The 19,500-nt window shown below is 39.6% G+C and overlaps 1 protein-coding gene and 1 long non-coding RNA gene across 5 annotated transcripts; one reads left to right on the top strand and one right to left on the bottom strand.

Moving 5' to 3' along the window:
• The first annotated feature begins 2,295 nt into the window (after positions 1-2,295).
• On the top strand, positions 2,296-19,466 carry LOC147756981 (solute carrier family 35 member G2-like). Of its 4 annotated transcripts, none has more exons than XM_086985263.1 (7): positions 2,369-3,427; positions 16,232-16,412; positions 16,763-16,933; positions 17,691-18,063; positions 18,236-18,321; positions 18,624-18,823; positions 19,096-19,466. In XM_086985263.1, exons 1-7 carry the CDS (start codon positions 3,343-3,345, stop codon positions 19,236-19,238), a joined length of 1,239 nt encoding a protein of 412 aa, XP_086841389.1. In that variant the 5' UTR covers positions 2,369-3,342; the 3' UTR covers positions 19,239-19,466. The 4 variants fall into 4 exon arrangements, with proteins under 4 accessions (XP_086841392.1, XP_086841389.1, XP_086841391.1 ...); XM_086985265.1 differs by lacking the exon at positions 2,369-3,427 and adding an exon at positions 5,290-5,716; XM_086985264.1 differs by lacking the exon at positions 2,369-3,427 and adding an exon at positions 11,481-11,657.
• On the bottom strand, positions 7,242-10,867 carry LOC147756982 (uncharacterized). Its single transcript, XR_015324945.1, has 2 exons — positions 8,295-10,867; positions 7,242-7,995 (listed from the first exon to the last, which is right to left on the bottom strand). It is a non-coding gene; the product is annotated as an uncharacterized LOC147756982 (long non-coding RNA).
• Positions 19,467-19,500: the final 34 nt, after the last annotated feature.

The following is a 19,500-nucleotide window of genomic DNA, read 5'->3' as shown; positions in this document are numbered from 1 at the left end:
ATATCAGAACAAATCTCTAACTATGTTAACTTAGGTTTTGCTTTCATTTAAATAATATCTGGATTAAATACAATAGCGGTGTCACGTTTTTACACCATTGTTTAAAGTTATTACATTTAAGAGCGTCAGGTCAAGTCAGCCTTCCTGTGAAATTTAGCGTGTACTTGTCGCTTACTACTTAAATCTCTAATTAACTGGAATTACTGACATATAGCCAAATTTGGCGGGAAATTTGAAATAAATTATTATGGTAAATGTAGATAAGTAACATCACTATCGGAGCTTTTTTTTCTTCACTCTTCCATTATTGATATGATCCAATTAGGGATTTCAGAATGCGTCACTTAGTTATCCTAATAATGACAAAGCCCTTGTTACGAATCATTCTTCGCTGAACATGCAAATTGGCCTAAACTGAAACGTATGCAAAAACGTAATAGGCTTTATTATTTATCAACGTCGATTCCACGGACTCGTTCATTATTTGGTAGCACTAATATTTTCTTCATAACAAAGGCCTATTTTTAGATATATTTAGTGCACTCACAGGACAGACAGTTTTTCATCATAAGCGTACTGTTACACAGCTAATACCTTGTACTTTTGACATAGGTTCAGGGAACTCTTTATTCAATACTTAGCTCTAGCAATTATCTACTTGAGCACTTTGGAATAATTTCGTATAATAAAGCAATATATTTCACAGTATTACATAGCATATTAAATATTCTAATAAACCAACCAAATTACAACTTCACATAATTGTTATATATATATATGTACATAATAGAAATGCAGGTGCCGAACTTATTCTCATATGGACATAAGCACATAATATCCATTGGAGCTCTCTTGTATGATCATATGATACAACAGTCGGAGATGCCTCTGTGGTAAACTACCGAATCGGAGCCAAAGTAAAAATGGGTAGAATAGCACTAAATGCATAGTAATCGATCATGTGCGCACTTAGATGATGATACAAGTTGTCTTTTCCTATCATTATTGACTTCAAATCGGCAAACGCTTAAGCCAAGCAAAAAGGCCCCTATTTAACTATGTAGTTAAGGGAAAGACTTCTGTAAGTTATTTCGTAGAGGTAATCGGTAGCTTTGGCAAGACAGCGTACATATAGTTCAGTAATCACAGCTGGCCATTATGCCGCAAGCTGCGGTAATGGTAGTCACATCAATAAGCAATTTAGTTTTAATATTTGTGTACCTGAAATGAGTGCATGCGTCCTGCTCCCTGTACGTAACATCTGTGAACTGTGCACCCTTTCAACTCCAAGACAATTGTGTTACATCTCTGAAAGAAGATTTGGCTGTTACATCATATTGGGTTATTAGGTTCGCTATGATCCTACCCTATGTCACTCTTTACTTTGCTAACGAGAAATAGATACTGATTAACGCTAGAGGCATTTTGTTTGACATCAAACGCTCAAGATACACAAGGTTGAGTGTTTGTCCGCTAGAGCGAATCCTGCTGGGTAATCTCGAAACAAGAAGCATCGACTGCGGTGAAGATGTACGTTCGTTATAATGCTCGATGAAAGTAGCGATAGCTTCGCTGTTGTCGTTGTTGTTAATGCTGTTTCCACCAGCGTTGATTCCTCTTTGATGCGTGTTTCAGTTGCTTCCCCAAAGAGGGGATCTGTTATAATTACAAAGATTTTGTTTCTTCGATTGCAGCGCACAGTACTCGATGAGAAAAGTCAATGCCCTCTGAGCCAATGGCAGCAGGGCCAAAATGCACAAACCAGCCGCAAACAACATTTTCCGCCACCAGCAGCACGACCAGCATTATCGCTTCTAGTGTGTCTAAAGTGTCTAGCTATCTATATGCTTTGGTCGGAAAGCTTATGGCAACAGCTGCTGCCACCGCCGCTGCTGCACATCGTTTGAGCAGCCCGCAGGCGCATACACGGAAGACGGCAGCAGTAACGCTTGCTACAGTTGCTCCCACTTCGACCTGTTGCTGTTGGTGCGAATTGACAAGCAAGAGAAACAGCGCCACAGCATTAACAGAGCGCTAGCACATGCGGTGGCCACTTGCCGTATGTTGCGCTAAGGACACAACGGATAGCCAGGGGAGAAGGACGACTCCTTCCTCCGATGTCCGCGCTCATGATAGAGCATCAAGAAGCCTAGTACATAAGGTAATAGGTAGCAAACGTTTTATGCCAGCGCGTCAGAATTCTCGATGGTCTATAGACTCGATTGAATCTTTTTCGGCCTGTGTTTACTTCGCTTTACTTGCTCATGGCATCATTGAATAGATGGCCATTGGCGGAAGGGTAACAAGGCATTCTCTCATATTCTACACCGTTCTGCATGTAGTCCAACGAGTATAGCTAGACGCGTACTCCTAGCGTCAACGTCGACATCATAGTCGTCCCTGACGAGGCCAATCTGCTTCGACAAGAGTTGTTTCCCCCCGAACGGAGAGTGGGCTTCACGCGTCTGCTAGCCTTAATAAAGTAGGAGCCTGACAAATACGGTTTTGTCGGCCGTATGGTAAACGTTTGGATCTAGGCAGCCGAAACGAAGCTACAGCAGCGCCAGGGCTGAGTAGCTAGAGGGTACACATATGCACATTGCATAGTACAGAAAAAAAACGGAAAAGGAGACCGATAAAACACGGGTTATAGAAAAAGAATTGACCATCTGATCGTTGGGCTACTGCTACCGTTGTTGTAGCCTAGCGTTTTGCCGGCCAGTATCAGCAACGGCAGTAACGACCTGGTACTACTACTGCTATAATCTGAGTGTTGCCACTGAGTGCATTCAAAACTGCAACGTTCGAATTGCTGATTAAGGCCGGATGCGAGTGCTAGTGTTCATAAATTAGTGGTAGCTGGAGACGTTGTAAACGGCAAACAAATTTCCATTGTTAGCCGTGAGATTATAATCCTCAGGAAGGTAGGAAGAGTATGCATCTGCGTGCCCGTGAGATGGTTGCATTCGCATGACGTCTGCAGATTGCTTGAATCCGTAAATTAAGAAGATGTGCAGAACTGCGTACTCATTTAAATGTGGATTAGATGTATAGCTATACCGACGAATCAATAGAGCTCAAGATCTACCTATACGAATCTGTATATGTAATTTAAAGTGTAACATCCTCGCAGTAATATCACGCGAGACAGGCAGCTGTTTAATGGGCTGACGTCTTCCAATCGAAGAATACTGAGCGCAGTCTATCAAGAAAAAATCAGCCATTCATGCAGGTCTGTCAAGTTTGTGATAAAAGTTTACGAAATAGTACGCAGATCTGGCGGCTGGATCGTAAGGTCAACAAGGACATAGAAAAAAAGTCAATATCTCGGTTCGTTAGTTGATGCCTATTAAAGAATTCACAATGCAAGTTGTGGACGTGTCCAGACTCCAACTCGACGTTAACGCGAATAACGTTGGCGAAAAACGTAAGTAAAGCTTTCACCTCATCAATATAAGTGTATTGATGTCAATTTCCTGTAAATTTTATAATGTAAATTACTGTGCTATTATTTGCATATTCACCTCAGTACAACACTTTTTTTCTCTTCTCCAGTGCTAGCGAATGTATTCACGTAGTTCAAGTTATCGGGCTTAGTAATCGGGGTAGAGATATCGATTCTTTGAAGCATCATAAAATTTAAGATAACTAAATTTTATACTGAAATGTGAATCTCTTTGAACCCTTCGCTGGGTGGGGAAAGTATTTGACATTGAAAATCCACTGGGTTTTGCTCTTGTTTAGAAGCTGTGATTTGTTTACTTTTATTGAGAAAATATCCACGGCGTCAGAGTGGCACAGATGCTGCAACCTCGGTAACGAATAAGCATATTCCTGTGTTATTATTCTGAACGTAAAGTTTGTTTTGTTTTACCTTGTTTTAATACTGCACTTTAAGGCTTCGTTCTTTCAATAGATCTGAAGTGTTCATAGCTTTTAGTTATCTCCAAACGAATGCTCCAATACTTACACTTGTTATTAATATAATTCAACTTTTTAGATATGCAAGCTGTAGGTATTTGAGACCTGTTTTCGTGCTATTCCCTGACAGTTCGTGTCTCACAACTCTCTTTTGAAATTAATGAAGACTGTAATCATTGTGCCTAATACACAAAACATACTTTCGTCATTACCGTTATTACATGCGAACTTTTTAATGAACATAAGTTGTCATGATGAATATTCGTTGTATGCTTTCATGGACTATTTGTTTTTCATTTTTATAGTTCAGGATTTCGATGCTTACCGAGCGATGACATAGTCATCGAAAACACATGCTGCGTAGTTGTTACTTACTAGATAGAAGAAGCAGTTGCTCCGTTGAGGAAAACGTAATAGGAACCTTTGTTTTTGGCTTAGTACGTCGTTTTGTATTTCAGAACTATTTGAACTATAACACCATCTGATCAATTTGCAGACTGACGAATAGCGTCAGGTTGATCTGTGTAGTTCTTTTGGCCACGCGTTTATTAAGGATACAAAAATATAAGACTAGAGAGTTTCGGACATGATACTTTTGTATGCTCATAACGTCACTGCTAAACTGGCAATTCAACGATAGTACATAAGTACGCTGTGTTTTAATATTCATGTTTATACTACTACATACTAAAGACATGGAAAGTTAATGGAGCATGAGAACTGCATTGACTGTACACTTGGGCATTTTCCAAGATGAACTAAACTGCTACCCATCACTACTTACGTGGCGCTAGTTAGAGTACAAAGACCCTAAAATGATTGCTTTCTATTATACTTTAAAAAGGCAAAAATCTGATTGTATCTCAGACTAAAAAACATGGGACACATAATTTTCTTGTAGTGCATACCATACAGTGTTGATATAAAAATGTCCTGTCCTTTGGCTGTTTTCATTATGGCCATATTTTGTAAGAAATAAATTGCACAAATTGATAAGGAAATATCTTCCATGTAAGTATCCGGATCCAGCTGATTTTTAATTTTCTTAGATATGCTAAAAATTTTGCTTTTTTTTTTTTGTTTGTAACTAAATTAATTGTAAAAAAAATTGTTTGTAACTAAATTGATCATCGTCATTATCTGTTCCAGGACTTATCATGGACGCTAGGTATGCCTAATTGTTTTCAGGTATTCAAATATAGCATTTATAGTTCAGTTGTTCTCGTAATCTAGTAGTATCGTCATACTGATATAAAAATGGCCACGTTGTGTGTGTTTGTGCGTAGCTATAATAGTTCCATTTGCGGCCTTCATACGGGTTATGACAGCGACTATTGTGTCTACGGAGAGGATTAGGCAAGGTGTCCCTGTGTACGGCACATTTCTTAACCTTATTTGCCAGTTTCTGCAAATCGTGAGCAAACTCCGATCCATCCGTGTGCCTTCTTGCCCTAAATTATTGTGTCGTTCATTGTGAAATAGGTTGTAACTAGTCTAGGTTTCTCTTGTAAAACTGAATCGTGTATGCCCTAGTTGCTTTCATATCGTAGATTCGGTAAACTTATAGCTTCTTAACGTGTTCGAATTGTTCCGTGGCATTTCAAGCTTCATCTACATGAAGCTACACTGAGTCCTAAGAATGGCTATGCTTAGTCCTGCTTATAGAATCCGCATGAACGTGATACGTAGTAGTGACAGCGTTTGGATTTCAAGCGTTTTCATTGTTGGGTTTGTGAACAACTGCTCTAAGTTTGCTGAGAGATGGCCTTCCGGATACTTGGGTCTGCACTCGAAGGTTAGTACTTTTGGCAGAACTTTGTTTTTGGAATACGCGAAGGGAATGTCGCATCCGAATACGTATAGAGACAGCCAGAAGGTCAGTGTACGCGCAGCTTCTGGGCTGTTCGACATATATACAATAACAAACTCGTCATCGAAGATTTTGGCTTTCTTTTTATTGATAACTTATGCCTTGTTCTGCTGCTAGAACGTCCGTAATTTGAGCACAAGTTTTGCTACTCAGATGTTGACCAAATCTACCTCTGAGTCGTTGTTATCGAGATAGTCGAGGAGAAACTGAATGAATACGCTGGCGATTTGCAAAACAAATTCAATTATTTTAAGGTCGGTTTAATTTAATAATTAATGTCCCGTTAGAGAGAAAGGCATTTTAAAATATTTTCGTTAACAAGCTCCTCTTATGAGCTAGTTTCGGATGAGTCTCAATGAACTGGCGTCAAAAGACAAGCATAGTATTTACCTATTAACGCATCGAAACGAGAGCGATATGAGTGCTTAACTTCTTTGAAGCGTACTCTTCTGCGTAAAATAGCAAATTTATCTTCCCTGACATTTTTATTGTAGATGATTAGCTGGTAATGCGGCAAACCTATTTATGGCTGGAGCTATACAAAAGGAAATCATTATATAAATAATGAGTGATGGATGAATTTCCCTCAGTTTCTATATCATTAGTCTTAAACTTTGAGTATGTCAGAGAGTGCGCTTGAAATAAGCTTTTGATATGTTAGTGAAAATAATCAAACATCAAAAGCCGTACCTAATTGTTTACTTATGAACTAGTATAGTTATGCTCATATGTATGTAATGCGTCAAGGCTGTATTTGACTTCCTATATGCTATATATACTGACACGACAACTGATTTATTGTTTTAAAAAATTATGAGAAATCTCTTGCGTTAAATAAGTCACTTAAAATCGTTCCATTCATGTCAAGGCTGTAAGAGACAGTTGAGCACGGAGGTTTTAGTTGATATCTCTCATCGCTAGGATTGGGGCAAAATAAAAGTCTAAACGCGTCTAGGAATCAAAATAATTAACGAGCGCCGCTGCGAGGATTTTGCACTCGGGAAGGCGATAGATACTTTGAATAATCTAGCAATCCGTACGAAGCTATAGCCAGCCAGGGGCGCCCAGTCAGATTGAAAAGCAAATACGAAATGAGCAGAGAGAAAAAAAACCAACATGTAAGGTCTCCGTTATCTGATATATATATACATACGTTATACATATACCAGTTAATGGATTATATATTAGTCAGTGAGATAATGGGAATCAGCAAGTTACATTACATATGTTGTCATGTAATGTAACATGTAGTTTTAGCGCGAAGCATGGAGCAGAATTGTTTTGGGCATAGTTGCTTATTTTGATACGGAAAGGGTTTTAACATCCTGTTTGCGACATCTATCGCTATCAACGATAATCTCGGCAAATTTCATGGACGTAGATTACGAGCATTGATATATTTGGGTCGGGCGGGGTGCCCCACTGAATTACAGCAGCAGTAACGAATCAATTTAAAGGGAGTTTTGCAGGTCGTCTATTTATTTCGTCACAAGCAATTGCAAAACGAATTCTACCAGAATTTGAAAATTACCTCATCTCTAAGGCAACCTCGTCCAAAAAGCAATGCTTACCCTTACGCTATCTTGCACGTAATCGAAATAGTCGATCGACGGTTAAAGAGGTCTGTCGCTAGTTAGCCTTAGTAGAGTTGATGGTTATCATTGATCATCAATGGTAAGACATTATGGTAAGAGTTGCTAATCATTTGACTTTCCATTTAAAGTAGCGCCAAACGGGGTACGACGACGGAACAACTGCGGGTTTTATTCGTGTAGTTTTTAATAGAAGTGTTTACATATGGTTTAAAAGTTATGTTAGTCCACAACAATGATTCTCAATTTATATTAATAATATCAGAAAGGGCTTTCCAAATGTCGCGTAGGCTGATAACCTGAAACAGTTTTTTTTCATACGCTACCCTTCGGATTGCGTTTCCATGTGCTCTGATTATTCATTTGTTCTGTGAAGGTTTTTCGATAACGTTGCGACTGACCAAATCTGTGTGAAAACAGTTGAAACCTTGTAGAACTTTTGCTCATATATGCATTAAATCTGTCTATCTTTCGATCGGTTCGGGGTATTACCTGGGCCTCTCGAACCCTGGGAAACATGCTAGGCTTTTATCTGTCCAGTTGCGTGGGTCGTGGCAACAGTAATGGTAGTCAATTTGATTGACTCTGTCCGTCTTGATGCCTTGTTGTCATCTGTAAGTATTCAATTTACAGTTTAAGTGCAAGTTCAGGTTGGTGTTGGCATTGTAGCGGGGAGGGAGCGACTCTAGTAGTTTCCGTTATCAGATCATGCGCAAAACGACTTTAGCGAAAGTTGAATTAAAAGTCGAAGTTTATTGTGAATGGATCAAAATAAATTTCGGTGCCATAGAGATGTTCAGCGCTCTCTGAGCCTTTTTTTTCTGGTAAGAGGGTAAATTCATATGTCGTACACTTCACCGAACTTTTTCAAGGATTTGGCTGATTAGAACAACTCTTAGTTGGCTACTAACATAACGTACACCGTCGATATTTGGTCGACGTCATGCAAAGTCAAAACAAAATCAACGCAGCAGTTTATAATCGCCGCGTATCTCCTGCCAGGCGTTGTTAACCTAAAAGCGCATGTAATTTGTTGATCTTCCGTGTGAACGCGCCTGAGGTAACGTCATCGTCATAATTGTTTTGGACTCATTGAACACTAGACAAGTCTACATGACTTCTGACGATGAGCTGGGCCAATAACGCCGGGAATCATTTTCGGTTTCAATTGTCTGTAAGTAGAACGACCAAAAAATCGGAAAATAAGGCGCCCGAAGGCGTGACGTGCAATTCATAATACACAACATAATATTATACATAGTTGAGCTTTGAACTTCATTTTCAGCATGGCCATGGCGTAAAATGAATGACTATCCGTTTCTGGTTGGACGTCAAAATGTTCGTAGAAGAAGCTGCTCTAAGTTGGTGTTAACATGATGACAAGAAAAAACTACACTATGAGGATCTACCTTCTCTTATGTGATTCTGTGTAGGTTACTATCTGTGCATAACGCTAGCATTAAAATACATGCTCGTATATGATTATTATCATTATTTTCTTTGAAAAAATCACTTTTTTTTTCACAAAAATATTGTTCACACGTGACGCTCTTTTAAGTGCAATTATTTATCTTGTGTATTTAGGCGTCTTACAAAACGTATCCGATCCCGGACCGACAAAAACAGCCCGAAAAAATTGATGAGATTCAAATGGACTGCAAATCGGTCTGTGACATTCAAACGTCAATATATATATGTATATATATATATATATATATATATATATATACTGTTACCTTTATAAAGTTTTTATCCGCGCAATTACATTGCTAATACAAATGCGAATTAAATATACTGCGTTACTGTCTATGCTTTATTATAAATAACGTAGTACGACGACCGAAGCATGCCGCATCGGCGTGCTTGGAAATGGATGATGTCTTGATGGGTTATTGGCCTCGTAATGCCCTTCCTCTAAAACAACCTACTTGTTGATTTATAATACACTTTTCACAAGGAAATTTCAAACTTAAGACACAAACGTACAGCGCCGTATTCGAATACTGCCATAGCGCCACGATGTTTGTACGTGTAACATTTGCATTGTGTGACCATATACTCGACAGCCCTAAAAAGCGTTCCCTCATAGAATCAATTTAAAAGTTTGTTTCCTTATATTCGAATTAGTCGTCACTCAGGCGTTGGCATATAAAGTATTAGCTATTTAGAACTCGAAACAGAATAGCGAATAATGCTGGAAACCTAATTGCTTTCTGCAACGCCTCGCTTAGCAGTTGTCCACCAGATGGCGTCTGGAGAGCTGCATGAACGCAAAATGCCAACAAAATGGCCAAAAAAAAACGTGTTATTTAATTGAATAACATGAACAGTAGTGCGCGACGCACCTTTCTTTGATGATAATTCGTTTTATCTACTATACATATTCAATATATACAGCGATCTTTTTTGACGTAGTTAGCAAAGCTTTCGCATTGATTCATATAGCGACTTGTTATCTGAGTTGTCATCCATTTTTCGTTTTTTTTTTTTTTTTTTTTACTAACCCTTTTTAGAACGGTAGTCTAGACGTATAGTCAACGTGGCGGAATATTTTAACGTCAATGATTTCCATTTAAATGATAAGGCACTCTAATAGTTTTTGGGGTAGATTTGCATGCGTTGATCTGTAAACCCATTCAAGACAATGTCCAGAACATGGGTGGCGAGTTCTTACAATTTTTTAAACAATTATTCCTTATTCGTTAGTTACTCGTCGTGATTTCTAGCGAAAAGTTAACTAGCAGCTTTAAGATGTTCTTTATAAGAACTCCATAGAATTCTTTAGGATCTTCTCCAAGAATGATGTTGACATACTTTTCAATATGATAAAAAACCCAAGGTTAAAAATGCCACAAAGCCACCTTTCGGTCTAAGCGATGTCTGCAAGCAAATGATTTTTAGTAACGTAAAGGGATTATAATAAATTTGTTATTTGTGAGAAATCTCCAGACTAATAGTTCATACGCCCTTCTCGTCTCTGTCCCCAAAACAATTTATTGCTCACCAGCTGTTGTCGTCGCCGCTGTCATTGTTGTTGTGTCAGCGATATGGGACGCACTGTCTATAATCTGGCAACTATTAGGGACACACCGATAAATTGCTTATAGGAATCCCGAAGTCCTATTTGTGGTCCTTTTTTTCTTACCGCTGATAAGAAAGATATGAACAGTAATGTTGATTATAATGACGATGACTGCGGAGACGATGATGGTGAATCGGCTCGTTCGTCTCTGGCTTGCAAAAAAATTGTCGTTCGTACAGCCGAATAGTGTCAACGTTCCCGAGGCAAGGAAGGTTCATGTTTCGTCCTCATTCGCAAACGAGCTTCTTTGGTAGAGAGAACGCGCGAAATTTAAGGGTTCATCTTTTTCATCCGCATACAGACATGGAATCATTCAAAAGAATTAAGCCGATCTTCTTAAAAGTAAAAAACGACCCAGATGCCTTTCTATAGGAGATGTAGCCATTGCTAGTTGTATTTTACCGTGTCTCCTTCTCGAGAAGCCAAAACAGGTTGAAAAAATACACTGCGTCCTTCTATTAATAGCAGCATGTGATCTGAGCAAGATTGCAGTAGGCAAAGACATACGCTGCCTACAGTGACAGGAAGCTGTAGGTGTGATAAGTTTTTTCTTCTGTGACGCTTGTACCGAAACGTCGATGAATATACCCAACACAGAAGTGCTGCATGCATTGAGCTATGCCTACAAGTTTGAGTAACGGGACGTTATAGAATTAACTCTTTAAGCTCTGTAAACTGTGCCTGAAGATTTTCATTATGAAATGAATGGAAACCTTTTCTCTACCATCGATAGTGACGAATCTCACTAAGAAATTTTGCTCTACTATCAGACAGACCGGCCACCCTCAGGTGATATAGAGAAAGCTCATACGAATAGCTAAAATGACTCATGCTAAATTAATCCTTTTGCAATTCTGTCAAGGATGACTCAATTTCCAGCTTTCAAGTGAGCGATTTACTACGCTCACAGTCTAAAATAAAAAAAACATTGGCTAAAAATTCCCAGCACGAATATGCGTAAGGAGAGCGACTGCTAAACTTCAAAGTGTGCTCAGAGCTTTGATGGCATAGTGCTGAGTTTGCGAGGCAGATTGGAGAGTGATCGCATCGTTAGACAAATCGCAGTCGAAAGTAACCTACGTACTATTGTTAATGTTGTAGGCTCCACAAACTCGGTCTATTTTGAGTGTCTGCGTAATATGTCACATGTCAATATCAGGTACGATGGTACTGTTGGGGCAGCAATCTGAAGGTAAGGAGTAATAAAAGTGAATCATGTTTACGCCTTAGATAGTAAGAAAAATGTTAGGTAATGGGCGGGAAGTAGCTCTGTGAGGCTAAGCTATCAAGATTACTTCCGTTTCTATTGTTATTCTCTATCGATTGTATCACGCAAGATAAAAACGTTTTGGTTTTTACGTGATGACATAACGTCACTTGGAAGCGCTTGGTGTCTTCTGTTAGTTCGACTCGATAAGAGTATGTAGTACGTGTAATCGACCGTAACTCGTACGTGTATATGGGTGGCTTATGGCCTCCCCCATATAATAGAAAATGAAATTGGCAGCTTGTCTGCTCAGGATCGAATGTGGGCTTCCGGATGACGCAAAACTCTCACGTCAACTGAACAGCTGTGGTGCATTGGAGGGAAGTATGAGCACAATATGAATGTAACATGTTTCAACGCATTGTAAAAATAAATATGATCGCCCTGGTGAACTTTGTAATAAATACACAACGTTATTAAATGATCTAATTATCATAGACTTATTTTGTGCAGTGCATGAAATAACAATTAATGGAACTAATAGATTAGAAAACTATGAAGTTATATGATTTTGTAACGAACGAGTAATTGGTATAGATCGCTTCTCACAACAACTTAATAGCATCTTAGCGCTTGCTTAAAAAAGTTGCTCAAGATTAGTTATATGTATATATTCTGCATGTGTTTGATTATATAACTTGTATAAGCTGTTATACATATTTATAGAATGTTCTTGTAGCCAGTTGCCTGACAGTATTAAAATTTAGACTGACAATGTACCACGCCCTGAATGCCCGAACGGGTACCGGCATCACACGATCTCATAAAAGTCAATCAGTTTCTTTATGCGAACAATATCACAAAGCCGATCGTAAGCGTAGCTTACGTTTACCTATAACTGAGAAGATACAAGTGGTTAACAGAAAGTGTGGTTGGCGAGTATAAGCTTTATGGGTAGCTATAAGATAAAGAAAACCGTTGCAGACTAGATTTATCGAAACGAATCATCACGAAAAAGCTTACTGGAACCATGAAGTAATCCTCAGCCCAGGCTACATGTTTGGTGGCTCATACATGAGCTGGATTAAATTTGGTCTTACCTTTTGATTATCAAAGGCTCAGAGTTCTAAGCCATTGCCGTAGCGTTCCTTTCAACACTTTTTTGTATGTAGCCTGTTTCACTCAAGTTTACTATTATCGATTCAACTCTATATAAGACTAAGGAACATTCCTCAGTGGATCACCTGATAAATAACTGAATCCAGCGTCCAAATAGAGCTTGTCAACAAGCAACGATCTTTCAAAGACTTGGTTTACTAAGCTAACTAAGCTACTAAATGCATCCAAGCATGATCTGTATGCCCAACTACTGCCGGTTCAAACTCAAAAATCGTTTTCGATCAAAGATTTTGTCGAACTCGACCTGTCAACGATGTTAGAGCTAGAAACCTAGATGGAACGTTTTTGTGACGACATAATTATAATAATATTGGATATGTCATTTCGGCTCTTTATCGAAGTGATTGTTGCCCGTTACCAAATGACCCGAACTAGTTTAAGGCTAACAGCACGGATTTGGCCGAGCACTACTACTAAGCAAAGCGCGTTCACACATACACATGGTTAAGGCTTACCAAGCGTAAGCATACGTCAAAGCTAGAGGCATAGTTCATGGCACCTGTACGGCGCAGGTTACTCTTCATTAAATGAAGTATCTGCCTCCTCAATTATCTTGGTTAACTACTGTGAAACAACGATTATCACTAACATGCCTTCATTATCATACGTAAAACTATTTACATTTGATTGTTCATTGATCGGGCGTCCTAAACGTTACACATAACCAGCGTCTGTTGGTCCATGCTGATGGACGATTAGGCTGCATCAACAATACGAACAGCAGCGACAACACTAATCACAATAGTCGTGACTGTAGCGCCCCCATTTGTTCATCATAGCTTTATTAGCGATAAACTTAGCTAAGCCTATAGCGAGACATGGTATGTATGGCAACCTCTTCTGGTCTGGAAGTTCATCACCAATACGTCCTCATGGTTTACGCTTAACGTACAGCATATGCTATCACGGCTACCCTTCTCTCGAAAGCACTCCTTCACCGAAAAGTCCACCAGTCCGCGGGTCCATCGATATGCGTACTTCCAAAATAACAGCAAAACGTGCATGTAGTATCTCTACCTATCTATCTACACGTCTTGCTGTTTCTTCTTTTTATCTATTAGTACTTTGTTGTCTTGTCTCTGCGTGCGACTGTTTGTGTGCGTTAGCGATCATGCCTCTGAGTAGCGATGACAATTGCCACCTATGGCTTTTTTTTGTTTTCATCTATGTCTCGAGTAACCATCGCTGTTCATCCTGTACGCCGCGAAAAATCGCTGGATGCCTACGTCGTAATATGTACTCCGGGCTATCAGCGCAGTCAGGATAAGATCATAGGGGTCCGTGATAAGTGGAGCAAAAGACTCGGTAAAAAATAGACAGGGCTCCAGCCTACGGCAACTCGCCGCGTCCTTGTGACGCTCTATTTTTCTTTTCTCATCATCCACATCTATGTGTCCATATCGGATAAAGTACTATAGACTTAACACCAGCAGTATGCGAGAGCAGCAATGGCAGCAGCAATGTAACAGTAACCGGCGGTTAAAAACACTTGATGTACGTCCGTTCTATTCCCATTGATGACTCGCCCATGAGCTATTGAGTACTCTTGATCATGTCACAGCACTTGTCACAAAGGCACCGTTGTTGCGAGTTCCTCTAAATTTTCGCCCTTACACATCCATATGCGTAGTTATCTACTTATCCGAGAAGCAGCACGATAATCTCTTCACCATTAGCGGCCTATTGTCCGGTGGCCGCAAATAGTAGTGAGCTGACCCCACGGCCTTCTCCGTTGACCTCTTCCTGATATGACACGTCTATAGCCTATATTGATTCCTTATAAAAAAAGACAATAGCAGTGGTCTGTCATATCAGTTGTCCAGCAGGTCGTCTTCGGTAGCAACGATACGTCTTGTTCGGTACGCCAGCAGTGAGTTGGACTCTATCAGCGTCCTTAATCAGTGCCATAGTCGAAAGGCAGATGCAGCTCATCGTTATACATACGGGATTGTCGTAGGTTTCCGCCGTAGTAGAAGTGTGCCAGTCTTTTGTGCAGACCGCACCTGCACCGTAACGCGTGTTCGTCGGCGTCATTCCATGCGTGAACATCGTGTTTTAGCTTACGGATCAGTCTTAGACCGTCAGCAAAGTCAAACAATGGCTTGAATGATAGTCGTGAAAGATATACAGGCATATTTGAGTCGGTCATGCAGCCACGAGAGCGCTTGTAAAAGCTTCGCCGTTAGGAATGCGTTATATCTTCACTTAAACTCGAGTTGTACTCGCCAACTAATTAATTAGTAGGAAAAGCGTAACTTTAGGCTCAGCAAAGGTCCACATTTGAAATCGTATACTCTCCACATTTATGATTGTAATAACATATTGTGTTTTTCAATTTCATATGTTAAGGATTTACTTAGAATATGTTGCCAATTAGAGCAGTCTATGAAGTATGTTCTACCAGGATACGTATACTTATCACTCAACTGGTCTCTGTAAAAGAAAAATACAATCAAAATCTCAAAGTTACGTCGTGTTGTCTGCCATTATCTATGGTAAATACTGAACGTTGGTCATCTAGTCAACTCATGTACGTTTGTGTCGATTCAAAAATCACGGTCAACCAAATTAATCTATGGGCACCCAACATTAGCACGATCTCGGTTCAGGTCTACGATCCAAATAACCCAAAGTGATACCATATTAGAATAGACGTCCTTCTAGACGTACCTTTGAGGCACTCTATTGGGTCAGACGAGACGGATTCAATATAACCAGGCTTAACGTAATAGATCGCTGCTACCAGATAATGCATGTCTTAACAGATAGAATCAATAATTGGAAATGCTTTTTTCTGAATCTAGCGGACGCCCTTCTAAATGTACTGTTTTGTTCTATTCAGTCGTTGTCGAACTAAACAAATATCTGCCAATGTATAGTTAGGAACAAGGGGTTTATTAGCTATGTTAATATCACAAATATCATAATACTATTTCCGTTCTTAATATTACATAAAATATCCGAAATGTACGTTTCCATTACAAGAATTCTAGGTGCTCTATGTTACCTATTGCGTTTTTCTGCTGAAGTAAATAATATCACGCTCGTGTGATCCGAGTTTTATTTGAGACCTTTTGGCCTTATCTTCGAACGCAACGATAATCACTTATCAGGGCTATCTAATTTAAATTAAAAATTTTACCACATCCACAATGTGTTGACCAGCGATTCTGGTCCGCACGGAACTCTAGCTTCATGGGCTTTATGTTACTGAATCAAGCAGAACGAGTGCGATCCTGTTAACCTCTTGTGCAGTGCAAAAGCTAAAAAATAAATTTATTAGTGCGTGCCTAGCTCCTACAATTTTGGTGTTATAAAATAACGCGAAAAGCAGTGGTGTTAATATATTTTTTTTTAATTTTCGGTTTTTTTTTTCACAGCAACGACCGGGTTGCCCTATGGTAAAAACAGCGGTACTTATACTGGAGCCGTAGGAAGCTATTCGGCAGGCCCTTCCCAAGATCAGCTGCTTTCGTTGTCTACTCGGAGTCGACAGTCCTGCTGCTCTGAACACGATCCGCCTCCGCGTTGGTTTACGCCCGAGATGCCACCCCTTATACAGTGAGTAATTTCTAGGAGGTGAAGGCGATAAGAATAACCCTACTAATGGGTAATATCTAGGTCGGCACTTATTCAAGAAGCGAAGTTGCAGATGGAAAAACATCGACAAGACTAGTTCAGTAGCTGGACTCCTAGCCTTCCCTAGGTGTAGTTAGGCTGATGGCTAAAATAAGGGTAAGCCTAGTCTTGCATTTAAAGAATACCGGACTTGATGGTTTGTTTGCGCCAGTAATTCTTTTATTGATCACTAAAGGAGTTTAACGTTTCTAAGATCTGTATGGGAAACGTTTGTATTAAGGTAAAGAAAAAGTCTGAACTGACTGTGCTGATTTTGCTTGTCTCCATTTCAGACATCTTCTGGGCACATTCCTAGCTCTTCTAGCTGGCCTATTCCTGACCGTTGGTGGCCTAATTATCTCCATGGTGAAAACCCTTAGCCCATTAGAGATCAGCGGTCTACGGAGTCTTGTTGCCTGTGTTTACCTCGTACCGCTTCTTCTCTACTTTCGGCCAAAACATGAGTGAGTGTGTACCACACTGACCAGCAGCGGCGGGATCTGACTGGAGGATTAAGTAACTTGTAAATATTTAATCAATAGTATCTAGTAAATCTTATGATGCATGATAATCCAACGGATCTCGTAGAAAATATACGATGAATGTACGTTCGAGAAGCTAGTCATATTGATGCTACTCTTAACATATTTGTTATTACATTGAATGCTTCGAGCTTTATGTCATCAGTTGGGCATCAGTACTTCAGATGGCCTCACGAGCATTGTGCTTACTCTGTACACCTAACACAGAGTTTATGTGGGTTTTTGTTCCTTGATATCAAACTAGGAACTACATCCTGTTACAACATCGCTGTGAAATTCATTATTTCCGACGTTTTGTACGATCTATTAGCTACACGTATAATAGCAAAATAAAATAACTACTACACTCTTGTGGTTCTTTTTAATAATCTACTGAGTTTGTGATATATCAGATAAAGAAGCAACGACCGTGCTTGTCGGAATACCTATTTATCTCTCTTCTAGTGTACTCGAAAAGCCATTACAAAAGTCGGTTTGTATGCTACCACGGTCGTTGTTTTTTCAATAACCTCTTCCATGGGCGCGCATTTTTGCTAAGTCCATGATAACAATTGGACAGACTATTTTCTACCTATATGAATTTAGTTTTCCTACATCAAGTTGACGATAATATTGTCTATATTAATGATTAATAAGATCTATTTGCTGACACTGCCATATTGTTTCTTGTCTCCCACAGCTTCGGACGCAGTCAATTTGTGGAATTGCTCGGAGTATCACTAGTTTTCTGCGCAAAGTTCGCTACGTTCAGCATAGGCTCAACGATCCTGCCGCTGTCTGAATTTTCACTTTTGTGCAACACTGTGCCTGTATTTACGGCCTTTCTCGGTTGTGTCCTGTTAGCTGAACATTGCGGGCTGCGCGAATGGTTAAGCTGTTTTGTGGTAATGTTAGGAGTTGCCACCAGCTTCGTTCCAAATCTGGTCAGCGGTTCCCAGATGTTAGCTGCGAAAACTTTCAAACAAACAGAGTTAACTGGGGGCTACGTGATCACTGTGACTTCTGCGCTAAGCAGTGCTATAGCTTTATGTTGGTTGCGGCGACTAAAAGAGGTAATCATAGAAAAAAAAAACAATTCAATATCGTCCTTTAAAAGTTATTGCTCGTATGAATCTCTTTTATAGACAGTACGCTTGGTTAGTTCTTCATATTGAGAACGTATTGATGAATATAGCAGGCGACCGAATTAACCTATAATCAAACGAAAACTATTTTAATTTACAGGTACACTCACTTCTAATTGCTTTCTATGCATGTATCATCACGGGAATTATATGCATGGTTACCTCCATGCTGACGGGACAGTACAGGTAAGCTTCACTTTTCAACACATCTTTATTACGTTACGAGTAACGCGTGCGGCGGAATTACCGCTAATTAAATAAAGCTGCTTTATAAGATTATGATATGAATCATTCAAAGGCCTAGTCATTCAACTATCCTAGTAATCTGTGAATTTACTCAGAATTTTTTCTTGATTAGCACACCTAAACGCTACGTATGAGCTCTGTCAACCATGTTTGTTGAAAACATGCAATTGATTCATCAAATACATTATGGCGCCGAGATTTATGTCATTTAGCCATTATTATATTTTTGTTTTTCGTAACAGACCACCGACAGACCCACGTGACGTAGGCCTCATATGCTTAGCGGCTCTCTGCATGCTATCGCAGGCCCTGTTGCCGGCGATCGCCTGTTCACTCACCCAGGCATCACGCGTGGCTGTCGCTATGACCTTTTCTGTCGTATTCTCATTTCTTCTTCAAACGACTGTGCAGGGTGTCCAACCCACACTGTTTGCTTTCGGAGGTAATTAAACTATGGCAATACGAAAATTTTATCGTACATGGTGTTTGGTCAGTTTCGATGCATGCTTGATTAATTTAGCATACGAAAAGTAAGCTCAGGCTTAATTGCAGCGTGTTCATGGGCAGACTTTAGCTGAATAAAGCCATATGTTGCTCCACCAACGACATATTCTGCAGGACAGATTCAATTGAATAAAAAAATAAAAAAGCTATTCAGGGGCAGAAGTTATAAGAGGTGCGCGTTGCGTATTGACGAATTATCTTCGTTTTCAGGCGGTTTTTTAATCATCGTGGCGATGATGATCGGGAACACTCCATATGGAAACAGCGAAGAGGCAGAACTGGTTAAGGCAGAGGCGATAGCAGGTAGCCAGCGATACGGAAGTATGAGCGAAGCGCTGGATAGAGTCCGGTAAATCGAATTTGAAATACGGAGAAAACAAAAAACTCAGTGTTGAGTCGCAAGGGCCGTTAGTAATATGTATTGAAAAAAAAAAGCATTTTTACCGATTTTTTTTTCATATAAAATCATTACATCCTTCTTTTAGGTGTTTGAAGATATGCGTATATGTATGCGTGTCTGAAAACCAAGAACTATTCAAACAAAATATTTAATAAGGAACAAGCGATTAAGATCGTATAAATGTTTCGTGAGTGTGTGTACCACTGGAGCATATA

Source organism: Varroa destructor, unplaced genomic scaffold (genome assembly GCF_002443255.2).
Source record: "Varroa destructor unplaced genomic scaffold, Vdes_3.0 BEIS01000003.1, whole genome shotgun sequence".
Lineage (NCBI taxonomy): Eukaryota > Metazoa > Arthropoda > Arachnida > Mesostigmata > Varroidae > Varroa > Varroa destructor.
Note: the sequence above shows the minus strand (reverse complement) of the source record. Positions and strands in the feature narration are given on the sequence as shown.

What these genes read in the sequence shown, in the direction of transcription:
- LOC147756981 (XM_086985263.1), top strand. Translation starts at nt 3,343, where the DNA reads ATGCCTATTAAAGAATTCACAATGCAAGTTGTGGACGTGTCCAGACTC. An exon ending in GGTTGCGGCGACTAAAAGAG is followed by an intron (nt 18,064 to 18,235) that starts GTAATCATAGAA and finishes TTTAATTTACAG; the next exon opens with GTACACTCACTTCTAATTGC. An exon ending in ATGCTGACGGGACAGTACAG is followed by an intron (nt 18,322 to 18,623) that starts GTAAGCTTCACT and finishes TTTTCGTAACAG; the next exon opens with ACCACCGACAGACCCACGTG.